The following is a 20,844-nucleotide window of genomic DNA, read 5'->3' on the forward strand; positions in this document are numbered from 1 at the left end:
TGTGCCCACTAGATAAAGTGTAAAAATACAAAAAAAAAACCCCTATATATTTTTATTATTTTCCTCAAAAAAACATTAAAATATGAGGAGAGCTGGTCCTAAGAGCTGCCGAGTGCTGAGGAGAATATCCCTCCTAAAGAGAGTGAGACCCTCTGAGGAGAAAAGGGGTACTGCTAGGTGCAAACAATTAACACTGTAAATCCTGAACAATTAAATAATAGTCATAAAATTATAATTTGTATCAAATATGATACACCTGGCGTTTAAGGTGTTTTCATCCCAATTGTTTTTTTTTTTTAAAAAAAACTAAAAGATTTGGATTTACAAATATTTTATCTTATATTCTGGCTGTATCCTAATTGATACACACATTTTCATAATTTTATTATACATTCTGGTAGGAACTTTCTTAAAATTATAATTTGTCATTTTTAAATATCACTAACTAAAGAAATGTTATTCTTACCGCAAGTTTTTCAAAAATGTAAATTTTGACAATGTATTTAACCCGGACTCTACTGCGTGTAATGCACTGGTAATCCATCAGAGGGTATATACATGTATCAGGTACTATGCAGCCGTCTTTTCTGTACATTGATCGTATGCTTACGGCAGAGGTTTAAAAACCCAATGTATCAAAAAGGTTATAATAATTAAAGTGCCATTACTAAAAATAATTAAATGAAATAAAAAAAATACATATGCCTGTATAATAACAGAATTTATGTTTACCTGATAAATTACTTTCTCCAACGGTGTGTCCGGTCCACGGCGTCATCCTTACTTGTGGGATATTCTCTTCCCCAACAGGAAATGGCAAAGAGCCCAGCAAAGCTGGTCACATGATCCCTCCTAGGCTCCGCCTACCCCAGTCATTCGACCGACGTTAAGGAGGAATATTTGCATAGGAGAAACCATATGGTACCGTGGTGACTGTAGTTAAAGAAAATAAATTATCAGACCTGATTAAAAAACCAGGGCGGGCCGTGGACCGGACACACCGTTGGAGAAAGTAATTTATCAGGTAAACATAAATTCTGTTTTCTCCAACATAGGTGTGTCCGGTCCACGGCGTCATCCTTACTTGTGGGAACCAATACCAAAGCTTTAGGACACGGATGAAGGGAGGGAGCAAATCAGGTCACCTAAATGGAAGGCACCACGGCTTGCAAAACCTTTCTCCCAAAAATAGCCTCAGAAGAAGCAAAAGTATCAAACTTGTAAAATTTGGTAAAAGTGTGCAGTGAAGACCAAGTCGCTGCCCTACATATCTGATCAACAGAAGCCTCGTTCTTGAAGGCCCATGTGGAAGCCACAGCCCTAGTGGAATGAGCTGTGATTCTTTCGGGAGGCTGCCGTCCGGCAGTCTCGTAAGCCAATCTGATGATGCGTTTAATCCAAAAAGAGAGAGAGGTAGAAGTTGCTTTTTGACCTCTCCTTTTACCGGAATAAACAACAAACAAGGAAGATGTTTGTCTAAAATCCTTTGTAGCATCTAAATAGAATTTTAGAGCGCGAACAACATCCAAATTGTGCAACAAACGTTCCTTCTTTGAAACTGGTTTCGGACACAGAGAAGGTACGATAATCTCCTGGTTAATGTTTTTGTTAGAAACAACTTTTGGAAGAAAACCAGGTTTAGTACGTAAAACCACCTTATCTGCATGGAACACCAGATAAGGAGGAGAACACTGCAGAGCAGATAATTCTGAAACTCTTCTGGCAGAAGAAATTGCAACTAAAAACAAAACTTTCCAAGATAATAATTTAATATCAACGGAATGCAAGGGTTCAAACGGAACCCCCTGAAGAACTGAAAGAACTAAATTGAGACTCCAAGGAGGAGTCAAAGGTTTGTAAACAGGCTTAATTCTAACCAGAGCCTGAACAAAGGCTTGAACATCTGGCACAGCAGCCAGTTTTTTGTGAAGTAACACCGACAAGGCAGAAATCTGTCCCTTCAGGGAACTTGCAGATAATCCTTTTTCCAATCCTTCTTGAAGGAAGGATAGAATCCTAGGAATCTTAACCTTGTCCCAAGGGAATCCTTTAGATTCACACCAACAGATATATTTTTTCCAAATTTTGTGGTAAATCTTTCTAGTTACAGGCTTTCTGGCCTGAACAAGAGTATCGATAACAGAATCTGAGAACCCTCGCTTCGATAAAATCAAGCGTTCAATCTCCAAGCAGTCAGCTGGAGTGAAACCAGATTCGGATGTTCGAACGGACCCTGAACAAGAAGGTCTCGTCTCAAAGGTAGCTTCCAAGGTGGAGCCGATGACATATTCACCAGATCTGCATACCAAGTCCTGCGTGGCCACGCAGGAGCTATCAAGATCACCGACGCCCTCTCCTGATTGATCCTGGCTACCAGCCTGGGGATGAGAGGAAATGGCGGGAACACATAAGCTAGTTTGAAGGTCCAAGGTGCTACTAGTGCATCCACTAGAGCCGCCTTGGGATCCCTGGATCTGGACCCGTAGCAAGGAACTTTGAAGTTCTGACGAGAGGCCATCAGATCCATGTCTGGAATGCCCCACCGCTGAGTGACTTGGGCAAAGATTTCCGGATGGAGTTCCCACTCCCCCGGATGCAATGTCTGACGACTCAGAAAATCCGCTTCCCAATTTTCCACTCCTGGGATGTGGATAGCAGACAGGTGGCAGGAGTGAGACTCCGCCCATAGAATGATTTTGGTCACTTCTTCCATCGCTAGGGAACTCCTTGTTCCCCCCTGATGGTTGATGTACGCAACAGTTGTCATGTTGTCTGATTGAAACCGTATGAACTTGGCCCTCGCTAGCTGAGGCCAAGCCTTGAGAGCATTGAATATCGCTCTCAGTTCCAGAATATTTATCGGTAGAAGAGATTCTTCCCGAGACCAAAGACCCTGAGCTTTCAGGGATCCCCAGACCGCGCCCCAGCCCATCAGACTGGCGTCGGTCGTGACAATGACCCACTCTGGTCTGCGGAATGTCATCCCTTGTGACAGGTTGTCCAGGGACAGCCACCAACGGAGTGAGTCTCTGGTCCTCTGATTTACTTGTATCTTCGGAGACAAGTCTGTATAGTCCCCATTCCACTGACTGAGCATGCACAGTTGTAATGGTCTTAGATGAATGCGCGCAAAAGGAACTATGTCCATTGCCGCTACCATCAACCCGATCACTTCCATGCACTGAGCTATGGAAGGAAGAGGAACGGAATGAAGTATCCGACAAGAGTCTAGAAGTTTTGTTTTTCTGGCCTCTGTTAGAAAAATCCTCATTTCTAAGGAGTCTATAATTGTTCCCAAGAAGGGAACCCTTGTTGACGGGGATAGAGAACTCTTTTCCACGTTCACTTTCCATCCGTGAGATCTGAGAAAGGCCAGGACGATGTCCGTGTGAGCCTTTGCTTGAGGAAGGGACGACGCTTGAATCAGAATGTCGTCCAAGTAAGGTACTACAGCAATGCCCCTTGGTCTTAGCACAGCTAGAAGGGACCCTAGTACCTTTGTGAAAATCCTTGGAGCAGTGGCTAATCCGAAAGGAAGCGCCACGAACTGGTAATGTTTGTCCAGGAATGCGAACCTTAGGAACCGATGATGTTCCTTGTGGATAGGAATATGTAGATACGCATCCTTTAAATCCACCGTGGTCATGAATTGACCTTCCTGGATGGAAGGAAGAATAGTTCGAATGGTTTCCATCTTGAACGATGGAACCTTGAGAAACTTGTTTAAGATCTTGAGATCTAAGATTGGTCTGAACGTTCCCTCTTTTTTGGGAACTATGAACAGATTGGAGTAGAACCCCATCCCTTGTTCTCTTAATGGAACAGGATGAATCACTCCCATTTTTAACAGGTCTTCTACACAATGTAAGAATGCCTGTCTTTTTATGTGGTCTGAAGACAACTGAGACCTGTGGAACCTCCCCCTTGGGGGAAGTCCCTTGAATTCCAGAAGATAACCTTGGGAGACTATTTCTAGCGCCCAAGGATCCAGAACATCTCTTGCCCAAGCCTGAGCGAAGAGAGAGAGTCTGCCCCCCACCAGATCCGGTCCCGGATCGGGGGCCAACATTTCATGCAGTCTTGGTAGCAGTGGCAGGTTTCTTGGCCTGCTTTCCCTTGTTCCAGCCTTGCATTGGTCTCCAAGCTGGCTTGGCCTGAGAAGTATTACCCTCTTGCTTAGAGGACGTAGCACCTTGGGCTGGTCCGTTTCTACGAAAGGGACGAAAATTAGGTTTATTTTTTGCCTTGAAAGGCCGATCCTGAGGAAGGGCGTGGCCCTTACCCCCAGTGATATCAGAGATAATCTCTTTCAAGTCAGGGCCAAACAGCGTTTTCCCCTTGAAAGGAATGTTAAGTAGCTTGTTCTTGGAAGACGCATCAGCCGACCAAGATTTCAACCAAAGCGCTCTGCGCGCCACAATAGCAAACCCAGAATTCTTAGCCACTAACCTAGCCAATTGCAAAGTGGCGTCCAGGGTGAAAGAATTAGCCAATTTGAGAGCATTGATTCTGTCCATAATCTCCTCATAAGGAGGAGAATCACTATCGACCGCCTTTATCAGCTCATCGAACCAGAAACATGCGGCTGTAGCGACAGGGACAATGCATGAAATTGGTTGTAGAAGGTAACCCTGCTGAACAAACATCTTTTTAAGCAAACCTTCTAATTTTTTATCCATAGGATCTTTGAAAGCACAACTATCCTCTATGGGTATAGTGGTGCGTTTGTTTAAAGTGGAAACCGCTCCCTCGACCTTGGGGACTGTCTGCCATAAGTCCTTTCTGGGGTCGACCATAGGAAACAATTTTTTAAATATGGGGGGAGGGACGAAAGGAATACCGGGCCTTTCCCATTCTTTATTAACAATGTCCGCCACCCGCTTGGGTATAGGAAAAGCTTCTGGGAGCCCCGGCACCTCTAGGAACTTGTCCATTTTACATAGTTTCTCTGGGATGACCAACTTGTCACAATCATCCAGAGTGGATAATACCTCCTTAAGCAGAATGCGGAGATGTTCCAACTTAAATTTAAATGCAATCACATCAGGTTCAGCCTGTTGAGAAATGTTCCCTGAATCAGTAATTTCTCCCTCAGACAAAACCTCCCTGGCCCCATCAGACTGAGTTAGGGGCCCTTCAGAGATATTAATATCAGCGTCGTCATGCTCTTCAGTATCTAAAACAGAGCAGCCGCGCTTACGCTGACAAGTGTTCATTTTGGCTAAAATGTTTTTGACAGAATTATCCATTACAGCCGTTAACTGTTGCATAGTAAGGAGTATTGGCGCGCTAGATGTACTAGGGGCCTCCTGAGTGGGCAAGACTCGTGTAGACGAAGGAGGGAATGATGCAGTACCATGCTTACTCCCCTCACTTGAGGAATCATCTTGGGCATCATTGTCATTATCACATAAATCACATTTATTTAAATGAATAGGAATTCTGGCTTCCCCACATTCAGAACACAGTCTATCTGGTAGTTCAGACATGTTAAACAGGCATAAACTTGATAACAAAGTACAAAAACGTTTTAAAATAAAACCGTTACTGTCACTTTAAATTTTAAACTGAACACACTTTATTACTGCAATTGCGAAAAAACATGAAGGAATTGTTCAAAATTCACCAAATTTTCACCACAGTGTCTTAAAGCCTTAAAAGTATTGCACACCAATTTTGGAAGCTTTAACCCTTAAAATAACGGAACCGGAGCCGTTTTAAACTTTAACCCCTTTACAGTCCCTGGTATCTGCTTTGCTGAGACCCAACCAAGCCCAAAGGGGAATACGATACCAAATGACGCCTTCAGAAAGTCTTTTCTAAGTATCAGAGCTCCTCACACATGCGACTGCATGCCATGCCTCTCAAAAACAAGTGCGCCACACCGGCGCGAAAATGAGGCTCTGCTTATGCTTTGGGAAAGCCCCTAAGGAATAAGGTGTCTAATACAGTGCCTGCCGATATTATTATATCCAGATAAAATGATTCCTCAAGGCTAAATATGTGTTAATAATGAATCGATTTAGCCCAGAAAAAGTCTACAGTCTTAATAAGCCCTTGTGAAGCCCTTATTTACGATCGTAATAAACATGGCTTACCGGATCCCATAGGGAAAATGACAGCTTCCAGCATTACATCGTCTTGTTAGAATGTGTCATACCTCAAGCAGTAAGAGACTGCACACTGTTCCCCCAACTGAAGTTAATTGCTCTCAACAGTCCTGTGTGGAACAGCCATGGATTTTAGTTACGGTTGCTAAAATCATTTTCCTCATACAAACAGAAATCTTCATCTCTTTTCTGTTTCTGAGTAAATAGTACATACCAGCACTATTTCAAAATAACAAACTCTTGATTGAATAATAAAAACTACAGTTAAACACTAAAAAACTCTAAGCCATCTCCGTGGAGATGTTGCCTGTACAACGGCAAAGAGAATGACTGGGGTAGGCGGAGCCTAGGAGGGATCATGTGACCAGCTTTGCTGGGCTCTTTGCCATTTCCTGTTGGGGAAGAGAATATCCCACAAGTAAGGATGACGCCGTGGACCGGACACACCTATGTTGGAGAAAAAGTACACATGTCTGAGGGTTACCTGGGTCCCCTGGCTATGTTATACCTGAATAGTATTTAAAAATAGCCTGTGGATTATGTGAGTGCAAGTGACTTACCTGACAGGAGCACCCACTCCACTAAGCTTACCAGGTAAGAAATAGCTGAATCTAGCAGAGAGCCCACCCAGTGCTGTGAAGGTAACAGCAGAGGATATAAGTGAGGAGCACACAATAATCCCGCAGGAGGAAGCGAAGGTACAAGGGGGGTTATGGCTGAAATCCCTAAAGGAAATATTGCACCAATAAATCAGGTACTCATATACCCCAGTGTCCAGGAATCCATCATCCAGTGGTCTGAGAACCCCTGTCCACAAAGAAAACTTTACCATCGCTAATCTTCACCTTCCTCCTGGGAGGCAAAGAACAAAACTGAATAGTACTGGGAGGTGGTAGGGTTTAAAAGTTTGGAGTTCTTTGCCTCCTCCTAGTGGCAAGAATTCAATCCCACATGTCAAGGCTCATGGACTCTCACCATCATATGAAACAAATATGGTCAAGTGAATACACAAATTGCAAAAACATTTAATAAAAGACGTGATACTCCTTATTTAAAGATATTACATTTTATACAAGGATGGACAGGACTAAAATGTAAAGACATATTAGATCAATCTTGACTTGTTAAAGATATTGGGTCTAGACACAAAGTATGGATACAGTCCTATTGTTAACGCACCATCTTTAAAGGGGCAGTAAACGTAGCAAATGTTGTTATATAATTCTGCACATAGTGCAGAATTATATAACATTAGCTTACCGCTTTGTTTCTAAAGCAAAGGGTTATATAGATATTTTGCAATGAAAACAGAACGCCGCTCCTGGCTCTACTGAGCGGATTCTCCTAAGCGCATCAAGGGCACGCTGTCTAGTCACAGCGCGCCCGATGGCGCTATTAAACTTAAGAGTTTGACTGGCTTACTAAACTGTCTATAGGAATTATTCAGTAAATTACCCACTTGAATTGAGCTTAGGTTGTTTCTGAATACTGGTTATAGAACTGTTTTCCCATTATTATGTGAGTGAGTGTGCCAAACTGATACAGTTTTACTCAGTATAATAATTTTATTATCTTATAAGTTAATACTTCTCCATATATCTATTGAAATTATTTCTCAAGTCTGGCATCATATACACCAATTCACACAATACTGTTAAAACAGTCTTATAATAGAAATAATCAAAACAAGTGTCTGTTTTTCACATAATTGTTTATAACTAACCAAGATTAGAAAGGTTGGGATATATGGTGTCAGACTTGAAAAATAATATCAACAGATATGTGCTGAAGCCTTAACCTATGAGATAACAAATTATTATACTGAGTAAAACTGAATTAGTTGGGCACACCAACTTACACAATATTGTGAAATCAGTCCTATAAAAGTACTCAGAAACACTGTGTAATACAAAGGAAGAAGATATACTAGCTTACAAAGCACCTTCAGTGCACAGTAGACAGAAATAAAACAAGTGTCCGATTTCTACATACTCATTTACAACTAACAAAGACTATAATGGTTAGATATATGCCAGACTTGAAAAATAATTTCAATAGATATATGTAGAAGTATTAACTTAAGAGATAATAAAATTATTATACTGAGTAAAACTGAATCAGTTGGGTACACTCACTTACATAATAATGGGAAAACAGTTCTATAACCAGTATTCAGAAACAACCTAAGCTCAATTCAAGTGGGTAATTTACCGACGTCTATCTAAGGGGTGTCAAAAGTGCTACATAAGTGCATTCTTTCCAGTCAATAAAATCTTTTGACTTAAACCTTGCATTCAGTTTTTTATGCACAAGCATTCTAGCTCATAAAATACAATTTTAAGCAATTTAAATAGAGCAACCCCACTTCATATGTGTAGTGCTATTGCTACCACTTCTGAGCATTTAATTGAAATAATATCTACATGGAATTCTTGGGGGGAATTCAGTACTGACCTGTCGTAGCATTTCCCATGCAACAAAGATTTAGAATAGGCATCCAAAGAATTCACTGGATCATCAATCCGCAGTCCCTGCTCGCTATCTTCCAAAGTGACAAAAAAAGCTGCTCTCTCCACAAGATCCAGAGACTGCATATTCTTTCCACTCCGAAAATAAGCTTTACGAGCTTTGGCCCAAGTTGTTCTAAAAAACAATACATGAAATTACATCTTCAAATGTATTTGACAGTTACTTAAAATGCATCATTTAGAACAAATGTACACTTTAAAATTGTAATTAAGACAAACATTCAATAGCGTGTACCAAAATATTTTAATATCAAAAATCACATTTTTATATTCAGGCATGTGATAAAGATTAAAGGGACAGTCAACACCAGCATTTTTGTTGTTTTAAAAGATAGATAATCCCTTAATAACCAATTCCCCAGTTTTGCATAACCAACAGTTATAATTATACACGTTTTACCTCTGTAATTACCTTGTATCTAAGCCTCAGCAGACTGCCCCCTTATTTCAGTTCTTTTGACAGACTTGCATTTTAGCCAATCAGAGCTGTCTCCATTATAAATTCACGTGCATGAGCTTGATGTTATCTATATGAAACACGTAAACTAATGCCCTCTAGTGGTGAAAAACTATCCAAATGCATTTAGATTAGAGGCGGCCTTCAAGGTCTAAGAAATTAGCATATGAACCTCCTAGGTTTAGCTTTCAACTAAGAATACCAAGAGAACAAAGCAAAATTGGTGATAAAAGTAAATTGGAAAGTTGTTTAAAATTGCATGCCCTATTTGAATCATGAAAGTTTTTTTTGGACTTGACTGTCCCTTTAATACTCCATAGGTAATTTATAATCATCCATTTTTGTTGGAAAATATCAGGTGCAAATCTTCAGACACTCTGTGATATATCATGTAATGTACTGCATTACATTTGCAACACAAACAGAAAAAAACCTTTATATGAAAAAGGGAAGTCTCCTTTTTCCAAATAAACGGCACTTGCTTGATTGTAAAAGATGCAGCATAGCAATCAACTCTCTATTAGGCCACTTTAATGGTGTTGTGGGTTCAAAAAGCGGCTAGAGACTAGAGGAAAGTCTGACTGAGCAAGGCAATGAGTTCTATATGATAGGTGCAGTTCCATAAAAGTCTTGTAAAAGTCAGTGTGAGGAAGTAATGAGAGATGAGGAGACAAATAGGTCTTGGGCAGAGAAGAGGGGAGTATTTGCAGACTAGGGCAGAAATATAGGAGGGTGCAATGTTGGTGGCTTTGTATGTAAGGACAACATTTTGAATTTTATTCTTGAGGCTAAGGGAAGCCAGTGGAGCGGTTGGCAAAGAAGTGCAGCAGATGTGGAGCGATCCTTAAGGAAAATAAGCCTTAAGTCAGCAGATATTCATGCAAAATTTATGTCTGAGCATTTGAGTGGAAACAAACAAATTTCAATAGTTTTCTTAAAAATCTAGATACTCATGTCACTGTAAGCAAAGGCATATGCTTTTAGCATGTTGTTATAATTTAAACCCTACTTGTTAGTCACAGAAAATGAGGTACCTACATTTTTAGCTTATCTCCAAGATTTTACATGTGAAGCCCTGAACTTTAAACACCTTAAAGGGACATTAAACCCCAAAATTTTCTTTCATAATTCAAACCGAGCATACAATTTTGAACAATTTTCTATCATCTAATTTGCTTTGTTCTTTGGTATCCTTTGTTGAAAAGCACACCTAGGTATGCTCAGGGTCTGGGAGTTAGCTGCTTGTGGCTGAACAAATATACCTGTTATCATTTGCTTACCGATGTTTTCAGCTAGCTCCCAGTACTGCATTGCTGCGTCTTCAATAAAGTTTACCAAGAGAATGAAGCAGAATTGATAATAGAAATAAATTGGAAAGTTAGTTATTAAAAATTGTATGCTCTATCTGAAACATGAAAGAAAAAAAAATTATGCCTACCTGATAAATTAATTTCTTTCATGGTAGTGAAAGTCCACGATTCATTACTCCTGGAAATTACTCTTCTCTACCACTAGGAGGAGGAAAAAAGTCTCAAACCTCAAGAACCCTAATAAAACCCCCTCCCACCTCACAAAAAAATTGGGTGGGTCTCATGGACTCTTGCCACCATGAAAGAAATGAATTTATCAGGTAAGTTCTTGCATAAATTATGTTTTCTTTCATATAGGTGGCAAGAGTCCATGAGCTAGTGACGTATGGCATATAATACCCAAGATGTGGAAGTCCACGAGTCACTAGAGAGGGAGGAATAAAATAAATACAACTATTTCTGCTGAGAAATTAAATCCAAAAAATAATTAAGGTTTTCTTAAAAAAAAAATTAAAAAAACTCATAGGCACTAGAATCAAACTGAGACAGCAGCCTGAAGAACCAATCTACCAAAGGCTGCTTTCGAAGAAGCAAACACTTCAAAATGGTAAAATTTAGTAAATGTATGCAAAGAAGACCAAGTTGCTGCTTTGCAAATTTGATCAACTGAAGCTTCATTCTTGAAAGCCCAAGATGTGGCGACTGATCTAGTAGAATGAGCTGTAATTTGCTGAGGCGGAGACTGCCCCGCATCCAAATAAGATTTGTGAATCAAAAGCTTCAACCAAGATGCCAAGGAAATGGCAGAGGCTTTCTGACCTTTTCTGGAATCAGAAAAAATAACAAATAGACTAGATGTCTTTCTGGAATCTTAAGTAGCCTCAACATAATATTTCAAAGCTCTTACCACATCCAAAGAATGTAAAGACCTTTCAAGAGTATTCTTAGGATTGGGACACAAGGGGGCCTAGTTATCAAGCCGTCAACCTCAAATACGCTGGAATTCCGCAGCGTATTTGTGGCGAGGCTGATTCGCCTTAGTTATCAAAGGCTCGAGACCGGCAAAAGTAGAATTTTGTGACGTAAGCATCGATCCGCCGGACTCAGTCCGACACAGATCGATTCTTACGTCACTCCAGATGTTCCGCACACAAGTGCGGCACATTCTCACTACTTTTGCTAGCTATAAAAAAACTAGCTGGTTTTCAATCCGCCACCCCTGGAGGCGGCGGATCCCATAGGAATCAATGGGAGTCTGACCATAGCGAAAGTACAAGTTCGCTGCTGACAGACATCCCATTGATTTCTATGGGAGATGTCTGCACCTAACACCCTAACATGTACCCCGAGTCTAAACACCACTAATCTGTCCCCCCCTACACCGCCGCAACTAAATAAAGTTATTACCCCCTAAACCACAGCTCCCGGAGCCCACCGCAAGCTACTCTATACATATTAACCCCTAAACCGCCGCTCCCGGAGCCCACCGCAACTATAATAAATGTATTAACCCCTAAACCGCCGCTCCCTGAACCCGCCGCAACCTATATTAAATGTATTAACCCCTATCCTGCCCCCCCTACACCGTCGCCACCTATAATAAATGTATTAACCCCTATCCTGCCCCCCACTACGCCGCCGCCACTGTCATAAAATTATTAACCCCTAAACCTAAGTCTAACCCTAACCCTTACGCCCCCCTAACTTAAATATTAATTAAATAAATCTAAATAAATTAACTCTTATTAAGTAAATGAATCCTATTTAAAACTAAATACTTACCTTTAAAATAAACCCTAATATAGCTACAATATAAATAATAATTATATTCTAGCTATCTTAGGATTTATATTTATTTTACAGGTACCTTTCAATTTATTTTAACCATGTACAATAACTATTAAATAGTTATTAACTATTTAATAGCTTACCTAGCTAAAATAAAGAGAAATTTACCTGTGAAATAAATCCTAACCTAAGTTACAATTACACCTAACACTGCACTATACTTTAATAAATTATTCCTATTTAAAAATAAATACCTACCTGTAAAATAAACCCTAAGATAGCTAAAATATAATTAATAATTATATTATAGCTATCTTAGGATTTATATTTATTTTACAGGTAACTTTGTATTTATTTTAGCTAGTTAGAATAGTTATTAAAATGTTATTAACTATTTAATAACTACATAGCTAAAAGAAATACAAAATTACCTGTAAAATAAATCCTAACTTAAGTTACAATTAAACCTAATACTACACTATCATTAAATTAATTAAATAAATTACCTACAAATAACTACAATTAAATACAATTACATAAACTAACTAAAGTACAAAAAATAAAAAAATAAGTTACAAACATGTTAAAAATATTACAACAATTTTAAGATACTTACACCTAATCTAAGCCCCCTAATAAAATAGCAAACCCCCCAAAATAAAAAAATGCCCTACCCTATTCTAAATTAAATAAATTTCAAAGCTCTTTTACCTTACCAGCCCTTAAAAGGGCCATTTGTGGGGGCATGCCCCAAAGAAAACAGCTCTTTTGCCTGTAAAAGAAAAATACAACCCCCCCCCAACATTAAAACCCACCACCGACATACCCCTAATCTAACCCAAACCCCCCTTACAAAAACCTAACACTAATCCCCTGAAGATCATCCTACCTTGAGTCGTCTTCACTCAGCCGAGCCACCGATGGAACTGAAGAGGACATCCGGAGCGGAAGAAGTTAATCCTCCAAGCGGCGCTGAAGAAATCTTCCATCCGATGAAGTCATCATCCAGGCGGCGCTGAAGAAAAGTCTTCGATCCGTCCGATGTCATCTTCAAAGAGGCGCTGAAGAGGTCTTCTATCCGGGCGAAGTCATCTTCCAAGCCGGGTCTTGAATCTTCCTTCCGCCGACGCGGAACCACCTTCTTCACCGACGGACTACGACGAATGACGGCTCCTTTAAGGGACGTCATCCAAGATGGCGTCCCCTCAATTCCGATTGGCTGATAGGATTCTATCACCCAATCGGAATTAAGGTAGGAAAAATCTGATTGGCTGATGGAATCAGCCAATCAGATTGAGCTTGCATTCTATTGGCTGTTAAGAATGCGAGCTCAATCTGATTGGCTGATTGGATCAGCCAATCGGATTGAACTTGAATCTGATTGGCTGATTCCATCAGCCAATCAGATTTTCCTACCTTAATTCTGATTGGCTGATAGAATCCTATCAGCCAATCGGAATTGAGGGGACGCCATCTTGGATGACGTCCCTTAAAGGAGCCGTCATTCGTCGTAGTCCGTCGGTGAAGAAAGTGGTTCCGCGTCGGCGGAAGGAAGATTCAAGACCCGGCTTGGAAGATGACTTCGCCCGGATAGAAGACCTCTTCAGCGCCTCTTTGAAGATGACATCGGACGGATCGAAGACTTTTCTTCAGCGCCGCCTGGATGATGACTTCATCGGATGGAAGATTTCTTCAGCGCCGCTTGGAGGATTAACTTCTTCCGCTCCGGATGTCCTCTTCAGTTCCATCGGTGGCTCGGCTGAGTGAAGACGACTCAAGGTAGGATGATCTTCAGGGGATTAGTGTTAGGTTTTTGTAAGGGGGGTTTGGGTTAGATTAGGGGTATGTGGGTGGTGGGTTTTAATATTGGGGGGGGGGGTTGTATTTTTCTTTTACAGGCAAAAGAGCTGTTTTCTTTGGGGCATGCCCCCACAAATGGCCCTTTTAAGGGCTGGTAAGGTAAAAGAGCTTTGAAATTTATTTAATTTAGAATAGGGTAGGGCATTTTTTTTATTTTGGGGGGGTTTATTTTATTAGGGGGCTTAGATTAGGTGTAAGTAGCTTAAAATTGTTGTAATATTTGTAACATGTTTGTAACTTATTTTTTTATTTTTTGTAACTTAGCTTTTTTTATTTTTTGTACTTTAGTTAGTTTATGTAATTGTATTTAATTGTAGTTATTTGTAGTTAATTTATTTAATTAATTTAATGATAGTGTAGTATTAGGTTTAATTGTAACTTAAGTTATGATTTATTTTACAGGTAATTTTGTATTTCTTTTAGCTATGTAGTTATTAAATAGTTAATAACTATTTAATAACTATTCTAACTAGCTAAAATAAATACAAAGTTACCTGTAAAATAAATATAAATCCTAAGATAGCTATAATATAATTATTAATTACATTGTAGCTATCTTAGGGTTTATTTTACAGGTAAGTATTTATTTTTAAATAGGAATAATTTATTAAAGTACAGTGTAGTGTTAGGTGTAATTGTAACTTAGGTTAGGATTTATTTCACAGGTACATTTCTCTTTATTTTAGCTAGGTAAGCTATTAAATAGTTAATAACTATTTAATAGTTATTGTACATGGTTAAAATAAATTGAAAGGTACCTGTAAAATAAATATAAATCCTAAGATAGCTAGAATATAATTATTATTTATATTGTAGCTATATTAGGGTTTATTTTAAAGGTAAGTATTTAGTTTTAAATAGGATTCATTTACTTAATAAGAGTTAATTTATTTAGATTTATTTAATTAATATTTAAGTTAGGGGGGCGTTAGGGTTAGACTTAGGTTTAGGGGTTAATAATTTTATTACAGTGGCGGCGTAGTGGGGGGCAGGATAGGGGTTAATAAATTTATTATAGGTGGCGACGGTGTAGGGGGGGCAGATTAGGGGTTAATAAATTTATTATAGGTGGCGACGGTGTAGGGGGGGCAGGATAGGGGTTAATACATTTATTATAGGTGGCGACGGTGTAGGGGGGGCAGATTAGGGGTTAATAAATTTATTATAGGTGGCGACGGTGTAGGGGGGGCAGGATAGGGGTTAATAGGTTTAATATAGGTTGCGGCGGGTTCATGGAGCGGCGGTTTAGGGGTTAAACTATTTATTTAGTTGCGGAGAGGTGCGGGATCAGCATGATAGGGGTTAATAATTTTATTATAGAGGGCGACGGTATAGGGGGGGCAGGATAGGGGTTACTAGGTATACTGTAGGTGGTAGCGGTGTCCGGGAGCGGCGGTTTAGGGGTTAATACATTTATAAGAGTTGCGGCGGGGTCTAGGAGCGGCGGTTTAGGGATTAGTAACTTTATTGAGTTGCGGGAGGCTCCGGGGGCGCCGGTATAGGGATAGAACAGTGTAGTTTAGTGTGAGTGCTTAGTGACAGGCTAGCAATAAAGCTGGGAAAAAGCCGAAGGGCAGCGAGATCGGATGAGTGATAACTGTCACAGTCCGCTGCTCATCGCCCCGCGGCTTTTTGACAGCTTTATTTGATAACTTAGGCGTATTTTTTCAGGTCCGCGGCGGCGAAGGTAGGCGAGCTTAGGCGGGCGTATTCGGCCGGCGAAGCAAGAAAAGTAGACGGCTTGATAACTACCCCCCAAGGAATGAACAATAATTTCCCTATTGATGTTGTTAGAATTCACAACTTTAGGTAAAAATGTAAACGAAGTCCGCAAAACAGCTTTATCTGAATGAAAAATCAGATAAGGAGACTCACAAGAGAGAGCAGACAATTCAGAAACTCTTCTAGCAGAAGAAATAGCCAAAAGAAATAACACTTTCCAAGAAAGTAGTTTAATATCCAAAGAATGCATAGGCTCAAAAGGAGGAGCCTGCAAAATCTTTAAAACCAATTTGAGACTCCAAGGAGGAGTATATGATTTAATAACAGGTTTGATACAAATCAAAGCCTGAACAAAACAGTGAATATCAGGAAGCTTAGCAATTTTTCTAGGAAATAAGAGTTGACAAGAGTTGGATTCCGCCCAAGAAAGTATCCAAGAAACTTCTTTCAATGCTAAAGAACTGCGAGTCCCCCCTTGATGATTGACATATGCCACTGTTGTGATATTATCTGTTTGAAAATGAATGTAAAGTTTAGAGCTGCAACAACTAATCAATATAATCGATTATGAAAATAGTTGTCAACGAATCTCATAATCGATTAGTTGGTTTGCAATTAGTTGGTCTGTGCACAGCACCAACTGCTTCACTCCAATAAGCTCCTGCACATGGTATTTTGTTTTATGGTTATGTCCTTAGCCTGAAGGAGGTCTACAGACGTTTACTTTTCACTTTTTCCGGACAATATAAATTTCTTTTTAAGTTTACAACTACTCCTGACTTATGTGCAACCCAGAAATAATAGGAGTCATCATTTGGATTGTTTATATTAAATCAGGTGATTTGGGGCTATGCTTTGCATGATATAGTGCCGAGCCCTAGATTGATGGGAGTTATTTAAATTGATGTGCAATATTATCTGTTTGCACAATTATTAGTCGATTGCATGCTATTGCTGATAATATGTACTTTATAGATAAATGTGTAAGGCTTTGTCCTGTTTTTGATATATAGTCTTTATAGCACTTGACTTTTTATATTTTTTATTGTAATATGTACCAAATTCAACCTCTATTAGTATATATCTGTTATTTTACGGAGCCAATTAGATATTTTTCCCCCTAACCTTATAGCTGGTTATTTACCGTTGCATATAGATATTAAAGATACAGGTGGCCCTCGTTTTACAACGGTTCAATTTACACCGTTTCAGAATAACAACCTTTTTTTCCAGTCATGTGACTACTATTGAAAAGCATTGAGAAGCAGTGCATTTATTAAAATAGCCAGTAGGTGAAGCTGTCCGCTTGTGTTGCAGCCAAGCAAGCTGAAATTAATCAGTTTAACCAGACCTGAGCTATCGAGCAGATTTCAAAGGAACAAGATCTTCCTGTCTATAAATCAGTCCAGATTGGAATGCATAGAAAGAACTGTTTGCAGAAAAATGCAAGTGAAGTCTGTGTTGTATGAATATTTTTTTTTTTTTTTTTTTTTTTTTGGATTTGAGAGAAGCTTAGAATCTTTTTTTTTTTTTTTATAAAGATTTTTTTTTATTGAGAACCCAAATTACATACAGTCAATCAACAAAAAGGAAAAATTATTTTCCACAAAGACATCAAGGTAATTACATAGGTTTGACATATGGCATCTAGACATATTACTGAGTGATAAACATCCAAGTATACTATAAACAAAATGTATATTTCTAGATATTTGTTAAGAAGCATCCTCAGGTTTCATAGGGATCTCAAATAGTGGGAAAGGGAATATTATTGACGTATGGCATCTAGACATATTACTGGGTGATAAACATCCAAGTATACTATAAACAAAATGTATATTTCTAGATATTTGTTAAGAAGCATCCTCAGGTTTCATAGGGATCTCAAATAGTGGGAAAGGGAATATTATAAGCCGCTATTTCTTATCGGACATCTAATAAAAGGTGGGGAAATGCGATGGAATCTGTGTTCCTTAGTTTAATTTAATAAACTGAACCTAAGGGGAAAACCCCTAGGGGGGGTGGGAAGCGGAGCCAGAGAAAATATAAATAAAAATCAAACAGACAGTACCTTCTCTTAATATGGGGATAATGTGTTCCCAGCTTCATGCAAGTTTAAGTTTGGATTGGTAAGGGAACATATCACCATTGAATTACTATGGTAAGGAGACCTATGTAGCATTTATGCAGTATCTCCCCTCAGGGATATTGTCCCCACTGGACACCGACGGAAAACATAATTTATGCTTACCTGATAAATTCCTTTCTTCTGTAGTGTGATCAGTCCACGGGTCATCATTACTTCTGGGATATTACTCCTCCCCAACAGGAAGTGCAAGAGGATTCACCCAGCAGAGCTGCATATAGCTCCTCCCCTCTACGTCACTCCCAGTCATTCGACCAAGGACCAACGAGAAAGGAAAAGCCAAGGGTGAAGTGGTGACTGGAGTATAAATTAAAAAATATTTACCTGCCTTAAAAACAGGGCGGGCCGTGGACTGAAGACGCGCTGGAGGGTCGCTGAAGAAAGCCATTCGCCGTATAGCCTGAGGGTAAGCACCGCTTTTCTTTGTTGTTATTCTCACTGCCTGAAGAACCTTTCTCCCAAAAATAGCCTCCGATGAAGCAAAAGTGTCAAATTTGTAAAATTTGGAAAAAGTATGAAGCGAAGACCAAGTTGCAGCCTTGCAAATCTGTTCAACAGAGGCCTCATTCTTGAAGGCCCAAGTGGAAGCCACAGCTCTAGTAGAATGAGCTGTAATTCTTTCAGGAGGCTGCTGTCCAGCAGTCTCATAAGCTAAACGAATTATGCTACGAAGCCAAAGAGAAAGAGAGGTAGCGGAAGCTTTTTGACCTCTCCTCTGCCCAGAGTAAATGACAAACAGAGAAGACGTTTGTCGAAATTCCTTAGTTGCCTGTAAGTAAAATTTTAGAGCACGGACTACATCCAGGTTGTGCAGTAGACGTTCCTTCTTTGAAGAAGGATTTGGGCATAAAGAAGGAACAACAATCTCTTGATTGATATTCCTGTTAGTAACTACCTTAGGTAAGAACCCAGGTTTAGTACGCAGGACTACCTTATCCGAATGAAAAATCAAATAAGGAGAATCACAATGTAAGGCTGATAATTCAGAGACTCTTCGAGCCGAGGAAATAGCCATTAAAAATAGAACTTTCCAAGATAACAACTTTATATCAATGGAATGAAGGGGTTCAAACGGAACGCCCTGTAAAACATTAAGAACAAGGTTTAAACTCCATGGTGGAGCAACAGTTTTAAACACAGGCTTAATCCTGGCCAAAGCCTGACAAAAAGCCTGGACGTCAGGAACTTCTGACAGACGTTTGTGTAACAGAATGGACAGAGCTGAGATCTGTCCCTTTAATGAACTAGCAGATAAACCCTTTTCTAAACCTTCTTGTAGAAAAGACAATATCCTAGGAATCCTAACCTTACTCCAAGAGTAACCTTTGGATTCACACCAATATAGGTATTTACGCCATATCTTGTGGTAAATCTTTCTGGTAACAGGTTTCCTAGCCTGTATTAAGGTATCAATAACTGACTCAGAAAACCCACGTCTTGATAAAATCAAGCGTTCAATTTCCAAGCAGTCAGCTTCAGAGAAGTTAGATTTTGATGTTTGAAGGGACCCTGTATCAGAAGGTCCTGTTTCAGAGGTAGAGACCAAGGTGGACAGGATGACATGTCCACCAGGTCTGCATACCAAGTCCTGCGTGGCCACGCAGGTGCTATTAGAATCACTGATGCTCTCTCTTGTTTGATTCTGGCAATCAATCGAGGAAGCAACGGGAAGGGTGGAAACACGTAAGCCATCCTGAAGTCCCAAGGTGCTGTCAGAGCATCTATCAGGACTGCTCCTGGATCCCTGGATCTGGACCCGTAACGAGGAAGCTTGGCGTTCTGTCGAGACGCCATGAGATCTATCTCTGGTTTGCCCCAACGTCGAAGTATTTGGGCAAAGACCTCCGGATGAAGTTCCCACTCCCCCGGATGAAAAGTCTGACGACTTAAGAAATCCGCCTCCCAGTTCTCCACTCCCGGGATGTGGATTGCTGACAGGTGGCAAGAGTGAGACTCTGCCCAGCGAATTATCTTTGATACTTCCATCATAGCTAGGGAGCTTCTTGTCCCTCCCTGATGGTTGATGTAAGCTACAGTCGTGATGTTGTCCGACTGAAACCTGATGAACCCCCGAGTTGTCAACTGGGGCCAAGCCAGGAGGGCATTGAGAACTGCTCTCAATTCCAGAATGTTTATTGGCAGGAGACTCTCCTCCTGACTCCATTGTCCCTGAGCCTTCAGAGAATTCCAGACGGCACCCCAACCTAGAAGGCTGGCGTCTGTTGTTACAATTGTCCAGTCTGGTCTGTTGAATGGCATCCCCCTGGACAGATGTGGCCGAGAAAGCCACCATAGAAGAGAATTTCTGGTCTCTTGATCCAGATTCAGAGAAGGGGATAAGTCTGAGTAATCCCCATTCCACTGACTTAGCATGCACAGTTGCAGTGGTCTGAGGTGTAAGCGTGCAAAGGGTACTATGTCCATTGCCGCTACCATTAAGCCGATTACCTCCATGCATTGAGCCACTGACGGGTGTTGAATGGAATGAAGGGTGCGGCAAGCACTTTGAAGTCTTGTTAGCCTGTCCTCTGTCAGGTAAATCTTCATTTCTACAGAATCTATAAGAGTCCCCAGGAAGGGAACTCTTGTGAGTGGAACGAGTGAACTTTTCTTTTCGTTCACCTTCCATCCATGTGACCTTAGAAATGCCAGCACTAACTCTGTATGAGACTTGGCAGTTTGAAAGCTTGAAGCTTGTATCAGAATGTCGTCTAGGTATGGAGCTACCGAGATTCCCCGCGGTCTTAGTACCGCCAGAAGAGCACCCAGAACCTTTGTGAAGATTCTTGGAGCTGTAGCCAATCCGAATGGAAGAGCCACAAACTGGTAATGCCTGTCTAGGAAGGCAAACCTTAGGTACCGATAATGATCTTTGTGAATCGGTATGTGAAGGTAAGCATCTTTTAAATCTACAGTGGTCATG

The 20,844-nt window shown here is 40.2% G+C and overlaps 1 protein-coding gene across 1 annotated transcript in view; it reads right to left on the reverse strand.

Moving 5' to 3' along the window:
• LOC128638699 (carnitine O-palmitoyltransferase 1, liver isoform) overlaps positions 1-20,844 on the reverse strand; it is a 525,225-nt gene that overhangs the window by 88,440 nt on the left and 415,941 nt on the right. Inside the window, exon 11 of the mRNA XM_053690821.1 lies at positions 8,565-8,753. Within this exon, the coding sequence (XP_053546796.1) occupies positions 8,565-8,753 (189 nt within the window). The remainder of the gene's footprint in view (positions 1-8,564; positions 8,754-20,844) is intronic.

The sequence above is a fragment of the Bombina bombina genome, chromosome 8, assembly GCF_027579735.1.
Source record: "Bombina bombina isolate aBomBom1 chromosome 8, aBomBom1.pri, whole genome shotgun sequence".
Lineage (NCBI taxonomy): Eukaryota > Metazoa > Chordata > Amphibia > Anura > Bombinatoridae > Bombina > Bombina bombina.